The sequence below is a fragment of the Cyprinus carpio genome, chromosome B24 (genome assembly GCF_018340385.1).
Source record: "Cyprinus carpio isolate SPL01 chromosome B24, ASM1834038v1, whole genome shotgun sequence".
NCBI lineage: Eukaryota > Metazoa > Chordata > Actinopteri > Cypriniformes > Cyprinidae > Cyprinus > Cyprinus carpio.
In genome coordinates this window covers 19,752,487-19,776,235 of record NC_056620.1, presented here as the reverse complement: position 1 = coordinate 19,776,235, position 23,749 = coordinate 19,752,487, and the positions used below count along the sequence as shown (strand labels likewise).

Below are 23,749 nucleotides of genomic sequence, written 5' to 3'. Positions count from 1 at the left end.
GTTTAAACAAAATGATTTAACAAAAGTAGTTTAGAAAATCATTTTCCAAATAATAAATACAAAAATAACCTTGTTTTTTTTTGAAAGTAGTTTTTTTAGAAGCAAAGTTTTACAAATAGTAGTTTATAGATAGAAAATGTGTTTTCGTAGAAAACAGTTTTGCAAAAAATAGTTTGATGTTTTTTTTTTTAATGAATTTTGTAATTCAATTCGATTCTTCTGCTGTGTACTCAGAGAAACCCTATACAAATAAATTGTGTAGTAAGTAACTGAACTGCAGTTTGCATGAGTGCAATTAAAAAGTAAATTGACCTGAAAAGTAAATTTATCTCAGTTTCAGGGTTTTATTTATTTTATTTTTTTACTAAAGTGTATAAGCAGTCAGGTGTATATGAATCTCACAAGCATTAAGAGATAGCGGGGTGACGCGTCCCTCTCACAGTTAACATATCACACCGTCTATATCCTCTCATATCAACCTCCTTTACTTTATTTACCTCCATTGTACATCAATTACACTCCAGCTTTAAAGATTATCCCTTTAAGAGCCGTCATTGTAATCTGTTTGTCTGTAGTGGAGAGTCCACAGAGAGAGTAAAGGAGAGGAGGGACGCCGGCCATGCTGGGATACCTTTGAATGGAGCTGATTGCCCGGACCAGGTCAAATGCACAGTCCCAAGAAGATTCACAAGTGCCATGGGAGTATAATTACCTCCCACTGGGCAAATTACACACTGTGGACCCCCCACACCCCCCCCCCCCCCCCCAATCAGTAAAAATGGTAAATAAGGACAACAATAGCAGATTTTTTATTATTTTTTTTTAAAATAATGTACCATAAACTTTTGGCAACCTTTAAACAAATGTTTAATATTTTTTACATTCTACATTAGTCAATTTTTTTTAACATTATTGTATGGGTTTGAACAGAAATTTAATTCTGTTTAGGGAAATACCCTGACGTCTGACGTCAGAAAGAACTTATGTGGTTTTGAAAGGATTCGTCTTGGTAATTAGTGGTAGTTCTTGACGGAGTAGCTGTCAAATATTTATTTTTCTTTACTAGAGTTGTTCATTCATTTGTTCTTTTTTAAACCTCTGATTCAATTTTCAAATTAACCCTAGCCTTAACCTTTAACCCCTGCCAGAGATTAGCATTGTCACATTGAACAGACATCACCCCTGTGACAAGTGTCACATGCAACCTCTGACTCTAACCAAAACCAAATCCACACACACACAGTAGTTTACATACGTTTAAAGAGTTTAGAAATAATTAAAAAGAAAGTAATTTGAAAGTAGTTTCCAAGTATATTTAGAAATAGTTCCCATATGGTAGTTAAGAAGTAGTTTCCAAATAGTAGATTACAAAGGCAGTTTAGAAATCATTTACAAATTGCAGCTTGGAAGTAGTTTATACAAGTAATTTAGAAGCAGTTTCCATATAGTATATTCAAATAAATCAAATAAAGACGTTTACAAAGGCAGTTTAGAAATCATTTACAAATTGCAGCTTGGAAGTAGTTTATACAAGTAATTTAGAAGCAGTTTCCATATAGTATATTCAAATAAATCAAATAAAGACGTTTACAAAGGCAGTTTAGAAATAGTTTCCAAATAGTAGTTCATAAATAACAAATATTTTATAACACCAAAGTGTTTTTTATGAAATTGTTTCCAAATAAAATTGTTCAGAATTATCTTCCAAATAGTAGTTCAGAAATACTTTTCATATGAGTTTAGTACTCGTTTACAAAACTAGTTTAGAAATAGTTTACAAATACTTATTTCATACTAGTATAGAAATAGTTAACAAATAAAATAGTAATAGTAATTTACAAAGGTAGTTCAGATATAGTTTCCAAATTAAAGTAGTTTAGACAGAGTTTGCTGAAGTGTTTTAGAAATTCTTGACAAGTAGTAGTTCAGAGATAGTTTCCAAATAATGTAGTTTAAACAAAATGATTTACAAAAGTAGTTTAGAAATCATTTCCAAATAATAATACAAAAATAAACTTGTTTGAAAGTAGTTTAGAAAAAGTTTACAAATAGTAGTTTATAGAGAAAATGGTTTAGAAAACAGTTTGCAAAAATAGTTTGATGTTAAATGAATTTTGTAATTCAATTCGATTCTGCTGTGTACTCAGAGGAAACATATACAAATAAATTGTGTAGTAAGTAACTGAACTGCAGTTTGCATGAGGCAATTAAAAAGTAAATTGACCTGAAAAGTAAATTTATCTCAGTTTCAGGGTTTTATTTATTTATTTTTTACTAAAGTGTATAAGCAGTCAGGTGTATATGAATCTCACAGCATTAAGATAGCGGGGGTGACGCGTCCCTCTCACAGTTAACATATCACACGTCTATATCCTCTCAGTCAACCTCCTTTACTTTACCTCCATTGTACATCAATTACACTCCAGCTTTAAAGATTATCCCTTTAAGAGCCGTCATTGTAATCTGTTTGTCTGTAGTGGAGAGTCACAGAGAGAGTAAAGGAGAGGAGGGACGCCGGCCATGCTGGGATACCTTTGAATGGAGCTGATTGCCCGGCCAGTCAAATGCACAGTCAAGAAGATCAAAGTGCCATGGGAGTATAATTACCTCCCACTGGGCAAATTACACACTGTGGACCCCCCCCCCCCCCCCCCCCCCCCCCCCCCCCCCCCCCCCCCCCCCCCCCCCCCCCCCCCCCCCAATCAGTAAAAATGGTAAATAAGGACAACAATAGCAGTGATAGCTCAGGGGTGACACAGGGAGACTGTCAACACAAGGCTTTTGTGTTTAATCCCAGTAAGTTCCTCTTTCTTTGCCCCTCCGCTGACCACAGAACAGAGGCCATCCTGATGATAGAGGTGTCTGTTTGAGCCGCAGGAACACTGTGTGTCTGTAGGTTTAGGAGATAGAGGACAGACAGGTGCGTGGACATTAAATAAGGTTTTTGTGTATTTACGTTGGCTAAATGGAATGTAGGGCTTGATAAAAAGGCATCTAATGTAATGTAATGTAAACTACCTTTTGCATTACTTTTGAAGACTTTTTTTATATTATGTATATTCTTATGACATATGTCACATTCTCCCCTTATTTTACTTGTTTTGTTTTTTTTTACTTTTTTTAATATATTTTATGCTTTAATCTTTTTATTTTATTTTTACCTTTAGATTTAAGTGCACTAGCATAATGCCTTATTGCTTTTAATATAATTTTATTTTATTTCGTAATTCCCATTATTCCCACAAAGGTGTTTCTCATTGAAATTTCCTATGCTATTTTCTATTATTTTTTACTCAATTTACTGTAATGCTATTTATTTACTTCAAAATGTATTATTTTTACACTCGCAATTTACTGTAATGCAATTTATTTGCACCATATTTTCTATTATTTTATACTGTTTTACTGTTATGCAGTTTATTCACATAAATGTTATTATTTTGTACTCAAAATTAACTGTAATGCTTTTTATTTATTTATTTATTTATTTAAATCAAACTTTCTATTTTTTATACTGGCTTTACTGTAATGCAAATTATTTGCCTTTTTTACTACTTTATACTCAAACTTAACTGTAATGCAATTTATTTATTTATCTTAAGGCAATACAACAAACATTACCATGATTTATAATTATTTTTAAAGTATAAATGTATTAAACTATAAATATATTATCTATTTATTTACATCAATTTTTCTATTATTTTATGTTCAATTTACTGTAATGCAATTTATTTACTTATCTTAAGGCAATACAACAAACAATACCATGATTTCTAATTATTAAGTATAAATTTATTAAACTATAAATATATCTCTTTTTTCCAATTTAAAAATGAAAAAAAATTGCTTTACAGTAATAATGTCTTACAAAAAAATACTGTGATGAAGCTGCAGAACACAGATGGTATTAGACAATAATATGACACTTTATTTTGATTTTTGATATTTAGATTTATGATAACGCAGACTTCAAATAATAGATTCAAATAATCATTATCAAGTCAAATAAATCATGATATTTCATGTTAACCTGGTACTTTTTGTAAGGAATAGGCTGAATGTATTTTAATGATTTCAGAAGTAATGTATAATATCTGAATTATTAAAGGACATGGAGGTCATTTGTCAAGTTCCACAAATCCACCCTGTACAAATTGCTTTACAGTCTTTTTATTGCTGCTAGACGTTCATATTTCTCTGCTTTAGCATTGATCTGTTTCAGCACTGTGGGGTGTGATTTCACCGATCATGTGTATGCATCCATGACTGTTCGAAACAGACGTGACTTCTGTGACGTTCATGTACAAACACAGAAGAGGTCACCCGGCTGTCCTTTTCATTTATTTGAGTGGCAAACCAATAGCACTTCTGTAGGAACACAGGCATTATTGAACAAATAATGAAAGGCCAGTTCAGCTGACAGATGGCTGCTGCTTCACAAATGACACTTCTAGTATAATGTTCATGATATATTGTGAACATCAAATACAGGCAAGAATACGAGTTTGACCAAAGCGCTCAACCACATCTTTCTTTACAGTGTTGTTACAGGATTGTTCAGTCAGTCAGAGCTGGAGAAATTGCTGTGTTTGCTTACTTTATTTTTTATGTATTACTTACTTATTATATTTTGTTTTGTAGATTAACTGTTTGAGGTGCATTAAATTAATATAAAATAAAATATACCAGGTCAGTTTTTATGCATTTTATTTCACTTTAAATTATTTAATTTTATTTTCTGTGCATTTGGCAGAGTACTGTTTTAGCTTTTTTTCTTTGCTGCTTTATTTTATGCATTTTCCAAACAGCGGTTTGAGATATTTGACTTTGCTTATTTCTATTTAATTAAAATTTCACATTTTTATTTTTTAATTTTATGCCTCTGTCAGATTACTGTGCTACAGTAGCTACATGAATGCAATATAAAATTGTATGTATATATATATATATATATTTAATAAGTTATTATTTTACATATTTTATTTCTCCTTTTATTAATTTTATTTGTAAGCATTTGGCAGATTACGGTTTCAGCTTTTTTATTGTTTTTTTATTTTATTTACTGTTTGATCTACATGAATGTAATATAAAATTATATATAACAAGTCAATTTTTACATATTTTATTTCACTATTTTATATATTTTATTTGTATGCATTTGGCAGACTAATGTTCAAGTTGATTTTTAACACTTTTTCTTTATTTTATTTTATTTTATTTACTGTTTGAGCGTACATGAATGTAATATAAAATTATATGTAACAAGTCAGTTTTTACATATTTTATTTCACTATATTTTATATATATTATTTGTATTTCAAGTTGGTTTTTAACACTTTTTCTTTGCATATTTTACTTTATTTTATTTTAGCAATTGATTGACGCATTTATGTTACAAAGTAATGTTTAAAGTCCTTTTTAGAGACTCTAAGTGTCAACAGGTTTTCAGTAGTATTTCTAGGGTGGTAGAGTAGATGGAGTTGAATTGAGGAGAGAGAATATCCGTGGAGGGATCAGATCAAGGCGAGGAGAGAATTAGGACTTGATTGTCGGGTAAACACTATGATACCCAGTTGACCCCGGGTCAGCACCTGATGTTTAGCAAGTAGTGTATTCTTCACGTGGATTAGTCCCCTTCGGGGTCGGGGCTGGCCGGTTAACACATCAGAGCCCTCCTACTCTCTCACTTCCAACAGGAAGTGGTAAAGAGCACAGGAATCTTCCCTAATCCCCTAATTAAGCCAAAACAGGCCACCCAAACCCCCCTTTGCTCCCTGCCGCCCATCTCTGTGCACTTCCAGTCCTGGCCGGGGAGAGTTTGTCCTGGCTGGACTTCAGGGGATTAGTGCTCAGTGAATGTTTTTTTTTTAAAGAACAGCGGGAGATTGATGGTGAGGCCTTGAGCAGGGGACGGGACGGAGGCTGGAAGCTTTTGAAGAGCTGGGGATCACAGGCTCTGATCCTCGTGCTCACAGAGGTCTGAGAGAGTTCGCCGGCGCAACGGGCGAAAGAATACACACTGAGTCCGTACACAAATTGGATTAAGCCTCTGCTCTCCCCCCACAGCACTGATGTGAGGCCCTCACAAACTTTCATGAGCACAGTCACAGAGCCGGGGCCCAATTCAACCTTATTCGGCAATGGAAAAGTTGTTCTGGACTGGAAATTTTTTCTTTAACTTATTTACCGCTAATGTCAGAGATCAGAGGGTGGGATATTATTGTCACAAAGTTTTATAGAATTAATTTTACATTAAATGAAATTATTTTGTTTAGAAATGTCATATATGCTTGAATAGATTGCTCTGAATTTTATAACAACATAATATAATATATAATAAGTATATAAAATATATGGATTAAAAAAAAATTCTATTATGAAAATTATGTAAATTGTTTTGAATGTTAATTCAAACATTTTTCATATTTTGCCTAAATATTTTTATTTTTTTCATTTAGTACAGCCCTTCAGAAGCTACAGAATATATTTACATGTTTCCCAGAAGACAAAATAGGTTAAATTTACCCTTATTATACCCTGAAAATAAACAATAGCATGCATTTTGTACGATGCCTCTTATTATGGTCAAATTATTACCATTTTGAAGATTCTGCAAACTGTATGTGCACTTTTGACTTCAACTTGTAGCACACACACGTATTTTTATATTATATATGTTTTCAAAACTTTCAAAAGTTTTGTGGAGCGATTACATGGAAAAAATTATATATATAATTTTAATAACATTTTTTATAAGGAAATAATATTTCTTGGCAGCTAATGGCCAAAGTATGCTGAAGGAAATTACTTTAAAATGTGTTTTTCAAAACTTTTTTTGTTACAAAACGTAATGTTTTTTCTGGCTGCTATGCAGTTATTCTTTTTGTTGTATTATTTCTAATATGTCATTTTGAATGAATCGTTTACTAAATCAATAAATGTAAAGCACTGTTCACACCAAGAATGACAAGATCACTGAAAGGATCACTGAAGAAAATTAGCTGCAAAAATTTGCATGAAGAAACGTGAGCAAAACATACTAAAAATAAAACCGAGCATTACTTTGACAGTAAATGTTCAGTGTGATGAGTTCTATAAGCATGCATAGTTTTGTTGTAACAGTGTGGAAACTGACTGTGAAAATCTACACTATGTGTAAATAGGCCTTAAATGTATGCCAGTGAGTGTCTGTGACTCAGGTGTGAATGAGTACATGAGGCTTCACAGTGCTGCATGGGAAACTTCTGCTTTACTTTATGACAGTGTCTCGACATCTGACCCTTCTTTATACCAATCCTGAAAATGAGTTATTAAAATGACCCAGTTGGTTATTATTCAAAGTGTTGTGAATGTTTTCTGGTTTGAAATATCCTTATAACTGATTGTTTTTGTCTTGAACAGGGGATTTTATTAAAAAGAAGTGGGAAGTCCCTTAATAAGGAGTGGAAGAAGAAATACGTCACTTTGTGTGACAATGGTCTGCTCACGTACCACCCCAGTTTACATGTGAGTATGCCGTCTCCTCTGCTGTTAGAGATCAGATGTCTGATTCACTGCTGAATTGGTTCATCCTGATGATTCAGTAAACTGGTTCAAATAAATGATTCACTGATTTGTGTTTGGTGTAAATTCATGCATTCCTTGTCACACGTTTACCTATTAACCAACCTTTTCACTCAGAAAATACTAGTAAATTTCACAAAAAAAATTGTAATCTAATAATCTTTGCTGCATTTACAACTTCAAAAATCATTTTTACAGCCTACTGTTAGATGTTGATTCATTTTCAAAATATTAAAAATATATCTTAAGTTCACAAAAAAAAATTAAATTCTAGAAAATATTAGAATATAATTAAATACTAGAACTTAAATACTTACATATTAGAATAAAATTTAAATAACATGTTAGAAAAAAAACACTATAAAATTACTTAAATACCCAAAACCTTAATTATTATAGTTATGACATTTGTTGGATCAGGTAGACTAAAAAAAAAAAATGTGAATTTATTATAGAATTTTTTACAAAAAAAATACGATTTCAGTTTTTCTAAATGTAACTTTTAAAGGGGTCCTATTATGCTTTTCAACTTTAGTTAATCTGTAATGTTGTTGTTTGAGCATAAAAAAGATCTGAGTTACAAACCTCAAAGTCCACTTTAAAAGGAGATATTTTATTTAACAGAAATCACTTTTCAAAAACTACAACGAACGACTCGTTTGGACTACAACGCATGTTTTCCAGGATTTGTGATATCACAAAGATCGACGAATGGGACGAGACCCGGTTGAGCTGCACTAGAGAAGGCAGCGAGTGTTATCACTATGTCGGAGACACGCTAGCTTTCTCAAGGCAGATGAACTTAGAGTGGTTACAATCAACCAGGTTTAAATCAAGCTCAAATTAATTCGATTTTGCCGCAATATTTACACTGAAGTTCGCAGAAGGCGACTATGGTAAAGGGCATGACATTTCCCGACCTGGCGCCGAGAGCTGCCAATCACAACACACACTGGCCCAGCTAACCAATCACAACACACACTGGCCCAGTTAACCAATCATAACAAACACTGGCATAGCTAACCAATCACAGCACATTTCGTATTTCAGAAGGCGAGCCTTCATTTGATGCAGGAACTATTCGAGCCTTCGTGCCAGACTGGGGAGAGAGGTGTTGTAATAATGTAAAATATGTGAAAAATAATATGTTTTTCGAACAACCTAGTGTGAGGGCCTGTTCTAGTACACCCCCAAAACAAAATCAAGACTTTGTAAAAGAGCATAATAGGACCCCTTTAATTCAGTGTGTTACTTTCCAGTTTAACTAAATCCTAAATATAATTAATTAAGAATAATTATAGTTCATTAATAATAATTTATGGATTCCAGATCATAAGAATGTTTGTTTTGTTCTCAGAATGTTCCTAAAATGGACATCCTACTTTTTCGGCTTTTCAGATTGTTGATATATGAAGATGTGATTTTTCTTTGTTTTTGTGATTTTTTTTTCTCTCTCTTTGTTTCTTATGAGGTTAGGTCTATTTTTTGTTTTGGATTTTGTAAAAAAATATATATATAAAAAAAGAACAACCTAAGGTTCTCTCATTATTTCATGGAAACAGAATGTTGCCTTGAGAATGTTCCTTTGCTTTCCTTTGAATGATTTGCTTTGCCGTCAGGTTATTAACAAACACTTTGATTAGTTTGAACACTTTTGCATAACAAGCGAATTGTTCACAAATCAGACCTCACAGTGTGAGCAACTTTTTGCTATTTCTGAGGTATGTTCTAGGTTTTCTGTAATACAGTCGAGAGCTGGACAGGTCAGCTGCTCTCTGGTTGCTACGGCAGCGCACATTTCTTACGGCACTCGCCGCGGGAAATCCTCAGTCCGTTCCGCACGGAACATTCATCTCTGTCAGAACCCCCGCGTGTTCTTAATTCCTCCGAAAATCCCCTCTCTCTGCTTCTCCGGCTTTCTCACACGTCCCTTCTCCACTGCTCCCCACATTTGCATACATCGCACTCAAGCCTAAATTTGTTCTCGCGTTTCTCCGACACTTTTAACACCGGTTAGTAATTAATAAGGGCCACCTAATTAAGATCCACTCGAGAAGCGGCGTACCTTGACCGTGCGAGATGCGTTACACGAGACACGTTTAGCGGCCTCCGCGGACTATGACCGAAATTAATATCTTGGCCAAATTCACGTCTCTCACATCAACCGTGTGTTTATTAGCGATATAATGCGCATCTCATGCCAGCGATGTGTGTAATAGGCACACAATGCCACGGGCGTCGTAATCGTTAGAGATGTTTGGGTTTGGACACCTGTGGACCACTCGTTTAGCTCAACGAGAAAGACGGGGAGAGAGAGAGACGGAAAAGACGGTTTAATTTTGCGCTGCAGCCAGCCGAGCTATCCCACAATCCCCTTCTGTTAATTCTGTCTGCTACATCAATTAAATTGTTTGTAGAAACTAATTGAATATGGCTTAATCACACATCTTAATAGCTTTCTGCGCCTCAAACTGGCTGTTAATTCCAGCAATAAAATGGAATGAGAGCGCTCACTGGGTAATTAGTACTGAGGCTTTTGAAGAAATTAGTGCTTTATGGGGCGCAATAAAAGTGAAGAGGAGTTGGCGGGAGACTTCTGAGGCCGAAATCTCTGCTCGCCTCTTTTGTGCTGAGCAGGGTGATTTGCACCTTGGCTTAACCCATTTGCGCTTTGCAAACTCTCATGAAAATGGAATAGTCCTATTTAAATGGGAATGAGTCTGCTCGTGGTCATTAATGCTAATTTTGCTAATCTGCGGCAGCGTGGAAAGAAACAGGTGAAGTACTAGATTACGTGGGCCTGGTGCTGCTTTGATTGTTTTACAAGACATGTAAAAAGTTTCTTTGGTAGGTTATAGATGCGCTGCACCTGTGTGCTGTTTGTTCACATAAACTTGAGTCAAAGTTGGTGGCATGTTTAATTAGAAGCAAATGAATGATAAAAGTGCAGATAGTCATACACTGGAAAAGTTGATTTAGAAACAATGTTTTTCTTAGAAATTTCACAAATAATTACAAAAATGTAGCACATTAAGTAACATATTTTCATTGTTGAGGTAGAAATTATTTTAGAAAATAGTCAAAGTAGAATATTCTTGTAAAACATAATCGAATAATCGTCCAAAAAATATTTTTGAAGTCTACTGTTAAGTGTACATTCATTTTCAAAATACTGAAAATATGTCTTTAGTTAAAAACAAAAGCTAGAAATATTAGAACACTAGTCAACAATACTTGCATTTTAGAATAGACTTGAAAGGGGTCATGACATGGGTTTTTTTATTTTATTATTATGGTCCCCTAGGTGCAATTATAGTATTACTATAGTTTTTTAAAAAAACAAACTTTTAAAATGTAGTGAATTATGACATTTTCCCACCCTGTTTCTCATCCTTTGATTCAAACAGTCTGTTTTTGGGTTGTTTCCCCTTTAAGAGTTCAGTGTTAACGCCCACTGTTATGATTGGCTAACGACAGTGCCTATGGATCAATTATAAACACCCCCAGCCAGAACATTCGCGGATTGAGCGTAAACTGTTTAGTAGCGGGTGATTCCATGTACGATGTCGCGTTTTCATTGGTCAGTCGTTGAAGCCTATTTCTGATTGGTTGTTGCCTTTTTGACAGCGTTTATGCCAAGAGCAAAGAGAAAGAATTCGAAGAGAAGAGTACTTGGCCATGCGCGAACGCACGGGACACAGTCTAAGCACATACACGCTTACTTTAAGCTAAGAGGAGAGATTTGCGATTGCACTGAACACGGTTTAAGTGCAGGCATACTCTCTGAGCGAGCCCAGAGAAAATTCTTACAGGAGCAACATGTATCTGAAAGCGCGCGCCCAGTTCCCGCGCGCGAGCAGAGAGATTCGCGCTCCGCACATTTTATTCCACGCGCGAGCAGAGAGATTCGCACTCGCACATTATATTAATGTACTTTCGCGCTACAATAATGCGCTCTCGACATTTGACAGGGAAATAACGCCATACTGCGTGGCATTGTAATTTTCCTGTACACAGACCCACTCGCTGTCCGTCGACTGAACACTTGTGAGGCGCGCGGCGCGACAACGATACGAAATGAGCGTAGTTGTCTTGTGCTGGAGGCGGTCATATGCAAATGGTTGGAACGTCACTTCGCACAGTCACGTCACTTCTTACCATGGATCCAGAACGAGCTGTATTTAGAGCTTGATTAAATAAATGGCTCGTTTATAATGGGGAGGACGTCTTAAGCTATGAAACTTGCAGGACGTTTTAATGGTACAAAGACCTCTTATATTCCAAAAGATCAAGGCAAATTTGGTTTCTCATTTCATGACCCCTTTGAATACTATAGAGAATACTTAAATACCCAATTCCTTAATTACTAGAGTTGCTAACTAAACAATACTGCACCAAATGATTTTTATGACAATTGTTTGTTTCAGGTACACTGTAAAAATGATTTTTCAATTATTGGAGTGCTTTTTACAAGAATTTTTTTTTTTTTTTTTTTTTTTTTTAGAAATTTAATGATTAATTCAAGGCATTACTTGCAATTTCTTTGTGAAATTTACGAACAAAAATTGTTTTTTACACCAGTCGTTTTCAACGTACATTGAAAAAAATGAGGATGAAATGGTGTACTTAAATAGTCTTGTTTTTACTCATTATGTTGAATTGAATTGTAACATGAAATGTTTAATTTTGAAACTTATTGAATGGATTCTGACGTTTACAGCCTCATGCTCATTCAAAGTGTGTCAAACTTGTGTTTACATTTTACATTTTTCCCAGCCTAGATCTAAAACTACACACTGTTGTATTTAATTTTTCAGGACTACATGCAGAATGTCCACGGTAAAGAAATCGATTTGCTGCGGACGACGGTGAAGGTGCCTGGGAAGAGGCCGCCCAGAGCGGTGGCGACGGTCGCCCCTACAGCCAGCCCCAAAACCAACGGACTGACCAAAGACCGCAGCACTTTACAACTCGGCATCGGGGCCACAAGTGAGTATGAACCCCGTCAGTGGTGTTATGCCTTACAATGCATGAATTTATTTATTGTTTGAAGATATTCTGTGTACAGATTGTAGCAGCATTAAATTTGACATGAAATGGTGTTCAAAACCAATTTGGTTTTTTTTATGTGACATTTACAAGAATACTCAACAAAAAATGCAGCAGAAATGTTTTTATATGAGTCAGCTGTAGGAATTGACGATGTCAGCTGAAATGGGAAGTCGTTTCAGAAGTGAAGCAAGTTATTACGTTACGCTTTCATGGAAAATTGTGAATAAATTTTTTTTTAAGTAATGTGCAGTAAAAATTGTTCACACTATGACAATGACTTATTCACAAAAAAGTTAAGTACTAGAATATGATTACATACTAGAAAAAATTTGAATATAAAATACTTGAATACCAAAAAATTGTAGAATTGTAGAATTTTTTTAGATTGTAGAATTTTTATTTTTATTTTATTTTTAATTTATTTTTTTATATTTACATGCATTCTTCATAAAAATGATCATGGAAAATTGCTAAGACAATTCTTAATGTGTAATAATAAATTGTTTACAGTAGCCAAATGAGTATTTAAAAGTAAATTTGTATTGCATTTAAAATGCATTTGTGTCAAAATGTGTTTTTAAGTCAAAAACTTTATAACATTATAATTATTTATCATTATAATTATTTACTTAACAAGCCACAAATCAGGTTGTTTTTATTTAAACTAAAATTTCAGATAACTCTTTACTTAAAGCCTTTATGTATAATGCATTATAAAAATAGTTTTAATGCATTAATTATGCCTTGTAATGTACATTATAATGCATGAATAATTGTAACCACAATGTATACATCATAACACTTATCAGTTAATTGTTAGCCTATAATTATTTTAAATTCGGTTATAATTATTTACGACAAAATATAATGTATTACTACACACGTTAAAAATTTTTATAATGCATTGTAGCCTATAATAACCCTTTATTATGCATTATACATAAAGGCTTTAAGTAAAGTGTTACCAAATTCCAAATTCACGTTAAATTGATTCCTCATTAAAAAATCAGGAACTATTTGAGTAAACTGTCACTGATATCCGTTCAGAAAACGTATGTTAGATTGTTTGCACTGCTGATTTTCATTTTTGGCTCGCAAGAACCAGATTTACTCGGTTCTCGGTACTGAGAGGGAGTTTGGGAAGGTATAATTGGATTTAGAGAGCTGAGATCAAGTGTAATTAATAAAAAACAGGAGCAACTTTCTCCAGGGGCTTTGCAAGCTGGCACGACCGCTGTGGAAACATAACCGGCCAGGACCTCAGCTTCACTTAGCTGGGGCTAATTGCTTTTGCACCATTAAAGACAGGTCAGCAAGGGCTTCTGGGAATTGCAGTTTTCTGGCTGGTGTCCAGTCTTGTGTTGGATAGGGACGAGGGTTTATTAGTCACAGAGACGTAAGGAGCATTTGTCAGTGTTGCTGGGCCGAATGAATCGGGTTGCTCGGAGAACCACAAAAGTTGATTTTGCTTTCAAGTTGGCAACTAATTAACCTTCAGTCTACTGCAGAGGAGAGGGTGAACATAAGGTTGAAAGGAGGAGAATGTTGTGGCATGCAGACCTGAAATAGTCGCAACATCTGGACCTGTTTTATTCAAGCTACAGAAAATAGAGATTTGTGGGTAAAGAGCTCAAATGTGGCCTCAGGCAGCAGATACACACGAATAAGACCATTAGTTAAGACTGGTTACATTTGTATCCAGGTTAAAAGCCTAGTTACACATATGGATGTGATGCATCACAGAAAATCAACACAAAAAATAAATTGTATATTTATATATTTGATATTTTTTTTCTCAAAGCATATTTCTGGTTTTATTGTACACAGTATTCCAAATAATTGTATTCATAATCTTTCTATATATAAATATTATTATTAATTTTAATTTAGTTGATAAAAATAACATTTTAGTCAGTAACAAAACTGTGAAAAAATTACAAACTGTAAACAAAAAACTCAAAACATTTTTTTGTAAATTGTTAAAACATTTAAATGTATCAAACTTTAAATATTTGATTAATATAATATATTAATTTATTTTTTATTATATTATTATTATTATTAATATATTAAATTAATATATTTTAATATATTTTATTATTTTGATGTCTTTAAAGTTTAATCAATATTATTCAAAATAAAATTTTAGTCAGTAACAAAACTGTGAAAAAAATACTGTAAACAAAAAACTAAAAAAAAAAATTTTTTAAATGTTAAAACATTTAAATATATCAAACTTTAAATATTTGATTAATATAATATATTATAATAATAAACAATATAACATAAAATTATTATTTTAAATAAATATTATTATTATTATTATATTAATAAAAAAATAATATATTTTATATATTTTATTATTTTGATGTCTTTAAAGTTTAATCAATATAATTCAAAATAAAATTTAGTTAGTAACAAAAATGTGAAAAACGACAAACTGTAAACAAAAAAAATCAAGCAATTAAATTTAAATTTAAGCAATTAAAAAACATTTAAATTTATCAAACTTTAAATATTTGTCTTCATAATCTTTATATACAGGTCCTTCTCAAAAAATTAGCATATTGTGAAAAAGTTCATTATTTTCCATAATGTAATGATAAAAATTAAACTTTCATATATTTTAGATTCATTGCACACCAACTGAAATATTTCAGGTCTTTTATTGTTTTAATACTGATGATTTTGGCATACAGCTCATGAAAACCCTAAAAAATTAGAAAAATCTAAAAAAATTAGCATATTTCATCCGACCAATAAAAGAAAAGTGTTTTTAATACAAAAAAAGTCAACCTTCAAATAATTATGTTCAGTTATGCACTCAATACTTGGTCGGGAATCCTTTTTGCAAATGACTGCTTCAATGCGGCGTGGCATGGAGGCAATCAGCCTGTGGCACTGCTGAGGTGTTATGGAGGCCCCAGGATGCTTCGATAGCGGCCTTAAGCTCATCCAGAGTGTTGAGTCTTGCGTCTCTCAACTTTCTCTTCACAATATCCCACATATTCTCTATGGGGTTCAGGTCAGGAGAGTTGGCAGGCCAATTGAGCACAGTAATACCATGGTCAGTAAACCATTTACCAGTGGTTTTGGCACTGTGAGCAGGTGCCAGGTCGTGCTGAAAAACGAAATCTTCATCTCCCATAAAGCTTTTCAGCAGATGGAAGCATGAAGTGCTCCAAAATCTCCTGATAGCTAGCTGCATTGACCCTGCCCTTGATAAAACACAGTGGACCAACACAGCAGCTGACATGGCACCCCAGACCATCACTGACTGTGGGTACTTGACACTGGACTTCAGGCATTTTGGCATTTCCGTTCCTCCACAGTCCTCCTCCAGACTCTGGCACCTTGATTTCCGAATGACATGCAAAATTTGCTTTCATCCGAAAAAAAGTACTTTGGACCAACCGAGCAACAGTCCCAGTGCTGCTTCTCTGTAGCCCAGGTCAGGCGCTTCTGCCGCTGTTTCTGGTTCAAAAGCACACGCCTGTGCACGGTGGCTCTGGATGTTTCTACTCCAGACTCAGTCCACTGCTTCCGCAGGTCCCCCAAGGTCTGGAAATCGGTCCGTTCTCCACAATCTTCCTCAGGGTCCGGTCACCTCTTCTCGTTGTGCAGCGTTTTTTTCCACACTTTTTCCTTCCCACAGACTTCCCACTCAGGTGCCTTGATACAGCACTCTGGGAACAGCCTATTCGTTCAGAAATTTCTTTCTGTGTCTTACCCTCTCGCTTGAGGGTGTCAATGATGGCCTTCTGGACAGCAGTCAGGTCGGCAGTCTTACCCATGATTGCGGTTTTGAGTAATGAACCAGGCTGGGAGTTTTTAAAAGCCGCAGGAATCTTTTGCAGGTGTTTAGAGTTAATTAGTTGATTCAGATGATTAGGTTAATAGCTCGTTTAGAGAACCTTTTCATGATATGCTAATTTTTTTGAGAATTTTGGGTTTTCATGAGCTGTATGCCAAAATCATCAGTATTAAAACAATAAAAGACCTGAAATATTTCATTTGGTGCGCAATGAATCTAAAATATATGAAAGTTTAATTTTTATCATTACATTATGGAAAATAATGAACTTTTTCACAATATGCTAATTTTTTGAGAAGGACCTGTACATGAATCTAATTACTTATGGATGTAATTTTTAAAAAAGAATTTCTTTTGATGTCTTTTCAATTTAATCAAAACTTTTATTAATTTTACTCCAAAATTATTTTAAATTTAGTTTAAAAAATGTAGGTCAAAATACAATTTTAGTAAGTAATAAAAATGTGAAAAATGAAAAACTGAAAAAAATAATGGTTAAATGTATGAAACTTCAAATTTCATTTTAAATGTCACTTTATCTACTTAAAATATATATTATTGTTTTATCAATTCATCATGCTTTAGACTGTTATTAATTTTACATATTTTACATACACATTCTCACTACTATGCAACTTAATTCAGATCCACTTATGGATGTAATTTTACATTTATGTTATCGATTAATCCAATGATCTAATATTAAAACAAAAAAATTGAAGTTACTAGTTACAGAACAAAAAAACAACAAATATTTTTTTCAGAAACTTAGTTGATCATAATAACACTGTCAACTTTTTATGATCTAGTCAATTCCTGACATAAAATCAAATGCCTTTTCCTTATTCATTCTGTTTAGCTTGGAAATACATCACATTTAGGAAGTAAAATGGGTTGTGGATGGGATTTCATGTTGATTTCAATCATTGAAGCCAAACCAGTTTTGACATCTTGAACTATTTTTATAGGAGTGTCTATACACAAGGTGTTTATGTTATGTTTTTACATGTTTTATACCACATTTGCAATTCTGAGATGGCTTTTTATTGGTGTTATTTTTCAGATACACAATTTGACCTTCGGTTTAGCGCAAATTGACGCCGGAACGCTAGGGTCCCGATTTGACATGTGCCGCTTTCCCCGTTTCCCTTTTCCACTCTGCGCCATATTAGAAGAAAATTGTGTTAATTTCCACTCGAGAGGGAAAAGGTTACGATTCGCAGTGGGCCTCCGCCGAGTGGAGGACGTACACTTGATTATGCAATCTGATTTTGATTTCATTAGGCATGCAATTGATGCGAGGGAACAAAGGGGTAATTTTTCATTCATGGCGGTCTAGCTGAGCCCTGTCTTTTTCTGTAGTCTGTAATTCATACACTTCCCCCTGATCTAAAGACCATTAGGAACTCTGGGGGGTGTGTGGGATTGAGGAGATGAGGGGGGGAGGGGGGTAAGGATGAGAAAAAGAAAGAGTGAGGGAGTGAAGGAGCGCAAATGAATGAACGCATGTGTCCGCAAGTAAAAGAGTCTGTCTCGATGAGGCCCGGTCTAATCTTTCTGCTAAGTATTCACCGGAACCGTTTTAAATATGATCATTCTGCAAGCGTGCGTTCAGTTGTGTCACCGCTGACAGATATATAATATCAAAGCGCTAATGGGCCTGCCTTTCAGCTTTAATCAATGACATCTGCTCTAGAGGTGTGTGTATGAGAGAGATTCGTGCCGTGATGCTCGTGTTCATTTACTTGTAGTACACAAGTAAGGATGCAGATGAAGGTGTGCAACCTGTCCTTGTGAACTAAGATGTACCTTGTCCAGTGATAAACTTTATGTATATGCCATATTCAGAACTCTTGAGATGGTCGCAACAGCCGATAAATTTGAAATGCAATGAGAAAATTTGGCTTAATATAGGAATTTTTCATGCATTTTGTCAGTTTTTTTAATTTATCGGTAGCTTTGTCAAAGGATAGTGCATGCTTGTCTGTTTTCAAATAATTTTTAGAATTTTTTTTTTCCATTTTTTTTTTTTTTTTAGACTTGATAAAACAATGAATTGGCTGATATTTGGTTATTTTAGAGATGATCGTATTGGCCGATAACTGCACAGCTGGCTATACTAAAGAGGTTTTTCCCACCATTTGTGAGTTTTTAAAATCTTCTGGCAGTTTTGTCAGTGAGTACTGAATGTTGTCTGTTTTAAATAATTTTTTTACATTTTTTTATTTTTTTATTTTTAGTTGTGATAATTCAATAAATTAGTTGATATTCGGTTGTTTTAGAGGTGATCACATTGTGTGATATCTGTGAATTTGGCTGAACATAAGACAAGTTTTTTTACATCATATATTAGTTTTTAAATCCAGTGGTATCTTTGTTGATAAATAGTAAATTTGTTCGTTATTCATTTTTTTTAAGTTGCAATAAACCAATAAATCAGCTGATATTTGGTTATTTTAGAGATGATCATATTGGCTGATAACTGTGTAGTTGTCTAAACAGATGAGGGTTTCCCTCCATATATCAGTTTTTTAAATCTACTGGCAGTTTTGTCAGTGGGTAGAGCATGTTGTCTGTTGTCAAATCATTTTTAGAATTTTTCATGAATTTTTAGGTGTGATAATCCAATAAATTAGTTGATATTTGGTTGTTTTAGAGGTGATCACAATGGTTGATATCTTGCATCTTTGTTGATAGATAATGCTTATTTTCTGTTTTCTGCAAATAATTAGAATTAAAATATGTTTTTGAATTTCATAAATTTTACTGTAATTTTCTTTGTGCCGTTGGTTGAGCTAAATGCAAATAACACTAATATCCAACAGATCACTAACTTATGCTTTGGCAGTTAAAAAACTCTTGACCGCTACATTTTAGTAAGTACTGTGAGAGTATGCATCTTTTTTTATGAGATCTACTATATCGGTATTATAATGGCCACCCTTCTATCTAGCCATCCACATCAGCATCAACCAAATTTTTCGACTCCAAACCTGAAGTCAATCCCAGATCCCTCTAAATGAACAATGTTGATGTGTTTGTGTGTTTGAATGTCCTCATCCAGCACTTTTATGATTGAGTCTCCTTTAACGACAGTCTCATGACATGACAGTCTCTGTCAATAATGGCACAATCATTTCGGATGCTCTTTTATATGTGAGAAGGAAATAAGATGTTTTGTACATCGCAAGTCTTTCTAAAACACTTTCAGATGCTTATTATCCAATACACCGCTTGAAATCGAATGGACGCCATTTCTGCGTTCGATGAGCTCGAGTCATACGTTCTCAGAGTTGTGGCTGGAGATATCGGTTTATTGGTTGTCGTGACATTTCCGTCAGACCTGCCGTATTTCGAATGTTGAGATCATTGCAGTTTACGCAAACGGACACAATGTAATCCGTACGAGGCGGTTCATCCAGGCAGCTGTCAGTTTGTAAGGGCGTCTCGGTGCCGTTTCGCCTTGACCTGAAGAGCAGATGATCTAACGGCCCCCCTCCACCCTGACCCCTCCCCCGCACATTAGCATGGATGCTTCATTATCTCCGCACTTGTATATAATGGCAGCGGCGGCTCAGAGAGTCATCGCTCCACCCACCACCAACCATCCAACAGACATCGCCCAGAGAAACAAACAAAGATAAATAAAAATAAACCACACCCACCCCCAATCCATAACCCATACCCAACACCAAACACCACAACCTCAGGCCTCCCTTCGCTAGGACCCTAATACTTAGCCTAATAGCATGTATGGATAACAAGAAAAGAGCAAAGGAGATTGTTTTTTTTTTCTATACGATCTGATAATGACTGTTTCTACATGCATGCAAAACAGAACCGTTAAAGCACATAATTATCAGGTTTAGTGAAACATTCGTCTTTAAAGGTGTAGACACTAGTGGCACCAAACACAACTGCAAAAATAACTTGATCATGTTCTTTGAAGAAAAAAAAAAAATTATCTATTAATATTTTGATATTTTATAGTATTAAGATGATAGATTAATTTATAAATACATAATATCATAATATAGAATTAAATATATCATTAATGTCATAAATACATAAATTACATTTAGATGGACGGATAGATGGATAGATATTACACGACAGTAATTAATATTAATATTATCATTATATTATAAATACATAAATTATGTAAATAAGATAATATTTATGTAAATTGAATTTTATAAATATAACATATAACTTAAAAATATAATACATTATATTAGAAATACATAAATTACATTTTGGCAGATGATTAGCAACTTTATATGTTTAGATTTTTTATATAGGATGGATGGATGGACAGACGGAGAGATAGATAGACAGACACAGAGACAGATAGACAGACAGATAGATAGATAGATAGATAGATAGATAGATAGATAATTATATCTAATTAAAATATGTAATTAATATCATAAAATAAATTCCAAAAATGTTAATTATATAATTTATGTATTTATAATATGATTTATAATATATTAAAGATTAACAGTACAATAAATGTATTTATTTAAATGTATGTATGTGCTATAGTCACTACCGTGATGCATAAGTTTTGTGTTGTTGCCAGGTTGTTGCTATGTGGTTGCAAGTCTACAAATCACTAATGCGCTAATGATTATTTCCAAACAGGTTTTCCAAACTCTTCTACTTCCCCTTCAGTCAGAACGGCTTAAATAAACAGTTTTGAAAATGTCCCAGAGACTTTTGACTCTTTTGACTGTGTGTTTGTGAGAATTTGCCCCTCATGGTCACCTCTAGCTCTGTGTGACTGTGTGTGAAGTGGCAGGAGATCTCGTGTACAGTCTTTGCCCGACGCTCTCCTCTGATTTTCTCCACATTGTAATTGCATTATCTCCTTTTTTATGCAGAATTGTTCTCTAGGGACTAATTGATGGAGACATGTTTAATTCATCAATCATTAGCATCAAATTTGACAATTAGTGATGATTGTTGAATTCTTGATGGAGATGAGGCATGGTTAGGGGCTTATTTTGTCTTCCTTTTTTTTCGTACCAGCCAAGACACAGAGAACAAAATAAAATCATAAATAACAAGAGTGTGACATTATGTCCTTAAGGAGTTGTTTTGGAGCAAGGGAATATTGGACTGTCGTTTCGTTTAGTCGATTTTGAGACATGTCTGACTTAGATCGAAATTACTTTTCACCAAACATGTCAAAGATTTTCTGACTAAATGGCCTGTAGACTTCAGATGACTGTGTATCAGTCTGTTTGCATGATAGAACTAGTTATAAATATATATATATATATATATATATATAATATATATATATATATATATATATATATATATATATATATAATAAATTATTTTATATTATTGTATTAGAATTATATTATTTTTTATAACTAGTTCTAAACTAGCTCTATCATGCAAACAGGGAGATATATATATATATATATATATATATATATATATAAATAGATATAGTTTTGTATGTTTGCATCTAAGTGGATATATATATCTACAGTATATAAAAATATTAAAAAATATACTGCATTATAATTTAAGTAGATAATTTATATATTAAAATGTAAATATATGCTAATCATTTATAAAGCATTTTATATATATATATATATATATATATATATATATATATATATATATATATAGATATATATATATAGTGTTGGTGAATCATCAGTTATATCATGTTTAAGCATATTGCTGAATATATTTTATTTCTTTATATATATTATAACTTAATAACACTTAATTAATTATTAATATATTTAAAATATTAGCATTTTCAATTTTATTTTTAGGTTACATATCTATATTTTAGTCTGCAGTGTCATCATCATCAATTCGCTGCAGGTTTTTATGAGCATTAAAGGAACATCAATGATACTCCAATGGGTTTATGAACACATAGTTCATAAGCAATTCGCTCCAAAACAATAATTACTACTTCTGCAGGATGCCAATATCGTACGGCATTGATCCGAGGTAATAGCGGCGTCTTATTTAATTCATTGGTGAGGGATCTAGTCAGGGGCAATATTATGACAGTATTAATAAAATCTTCTCTTCAACAATACTGGTGTGATTAAATGTCTCCGAACAGACAAATATAAGAATAACCCTCTATTCTTTCAATTACTCACGAATTACTACTGATTGTGTCAAGGCGCTTTTTTGCCAGGCGCCAAAGTAAACTGCGAAGAACAGACTCTTGTTAGTCTAATGCGTCCTAACCATTAGCGAGAGTAATAAGTGTATCAAATTCACATAATCATGTCTAATTAGTATCAGTAATTATCTTGTTGGGTGCGAGAATATTAATCTTGCGGTCCCCATAGGGGAAGGGCGTCTCTTGCAGGGAGAGAGCGATAGAGCTTCAAGCTCACGCTGTGGAGTACTTGCTAAATTAGCATGCTCCAAATCAGCGCTGCCGAGGGAGGGGAGCGAAGGAAACGTGTCGGAGAAAAAGGCAAAATTGCATAAAGCGAAAAACAACAGAGAAAAGTTTAGTCCCACTGTGAAATGCATTAGAGCCTAGTAAATAAAATATCAATGTTTTCTGTGTGCTTTTCAAGTTTTTTGTTGACGTGCATGTGGGTAAAACTTTTAAATGGATTTTGTGATGCGGTTAACATTAAGAAATCATTCCAATGCATAGACAAAGTCATATATCTACTGTGTCTTTAAAGCCTCAGGAACGACCAAAGTATATAAACAGTACATTACAAAATTAAATTTTAGTAATGTGCTGTTTTTTAAACATTTTAGTAAGAATAGGCTAACCAGTTTGAAAATGAGCCGATCGCAAACAATGTTGGATCTTAAGGAAGAAACAGGCAAGAAAAAAAATCATTACATAGGTATCCATCCGAACCTGACCTTGAGCCTGGAATGTCGAGATTTAAAGATGATCCGTCGTCTCTATCAAGCAGGGCGCCTGTTTTTCGGGAACAGGAGGAAAGGACCCCATGCGACACGGCCGGGCTGGTGAATCCGCTGATTGAAGCCAGGGAGGGCCGTCAGCACAGCCGCTGCCGCCGGGAGAGATGGATGTGTCAGGCAGAGAGTGGGGGAGAGCTAATTACCGTTCCGAGTGTATCTTGTTAATTAAGGGCTAATTAGTGGCAGAAACACCGAGGGAGGGAGACAGGGTGAGGCGCTGGCTGCTCATGTAGCACGGAGAGATAAGCACGGCGATCAGATACAGAATATATATTCCCAGAATCTTTACTGTTACTTCTTTAGTCCTGCATATGGTTGATACTTTATGGTTCTCATCTTGTCTATAGGAAAATAGTGGTTCTGAGATTG

The 23,749-nt window shown here is 34.0% G+C and overlaps 1 protein-coding gene across 1 annotated transcript in view; it reads left to right on the top strand.

Annotated features, from left to right (window-relative positions):
- Window positions 1-23,749, top strand: part of LOC109050039 (arf-GAP with GTPase, ANK repeat and PH domain-containing protein 3-like) — a 95,385-nt gene that overhangs the window by 31,150 nt on the left and 40,486 nt on the right. Inside the window, 2 exon segments of the mRNA XM_042751868.1 lie at window positions 7,405-7,509; window positions 12,384-12,555. Of these exon segments, the coding sequence (XP_042607802.1) occupies window positions 7,405-7,509; window positions 12,384-12,555 (277 nt within the window).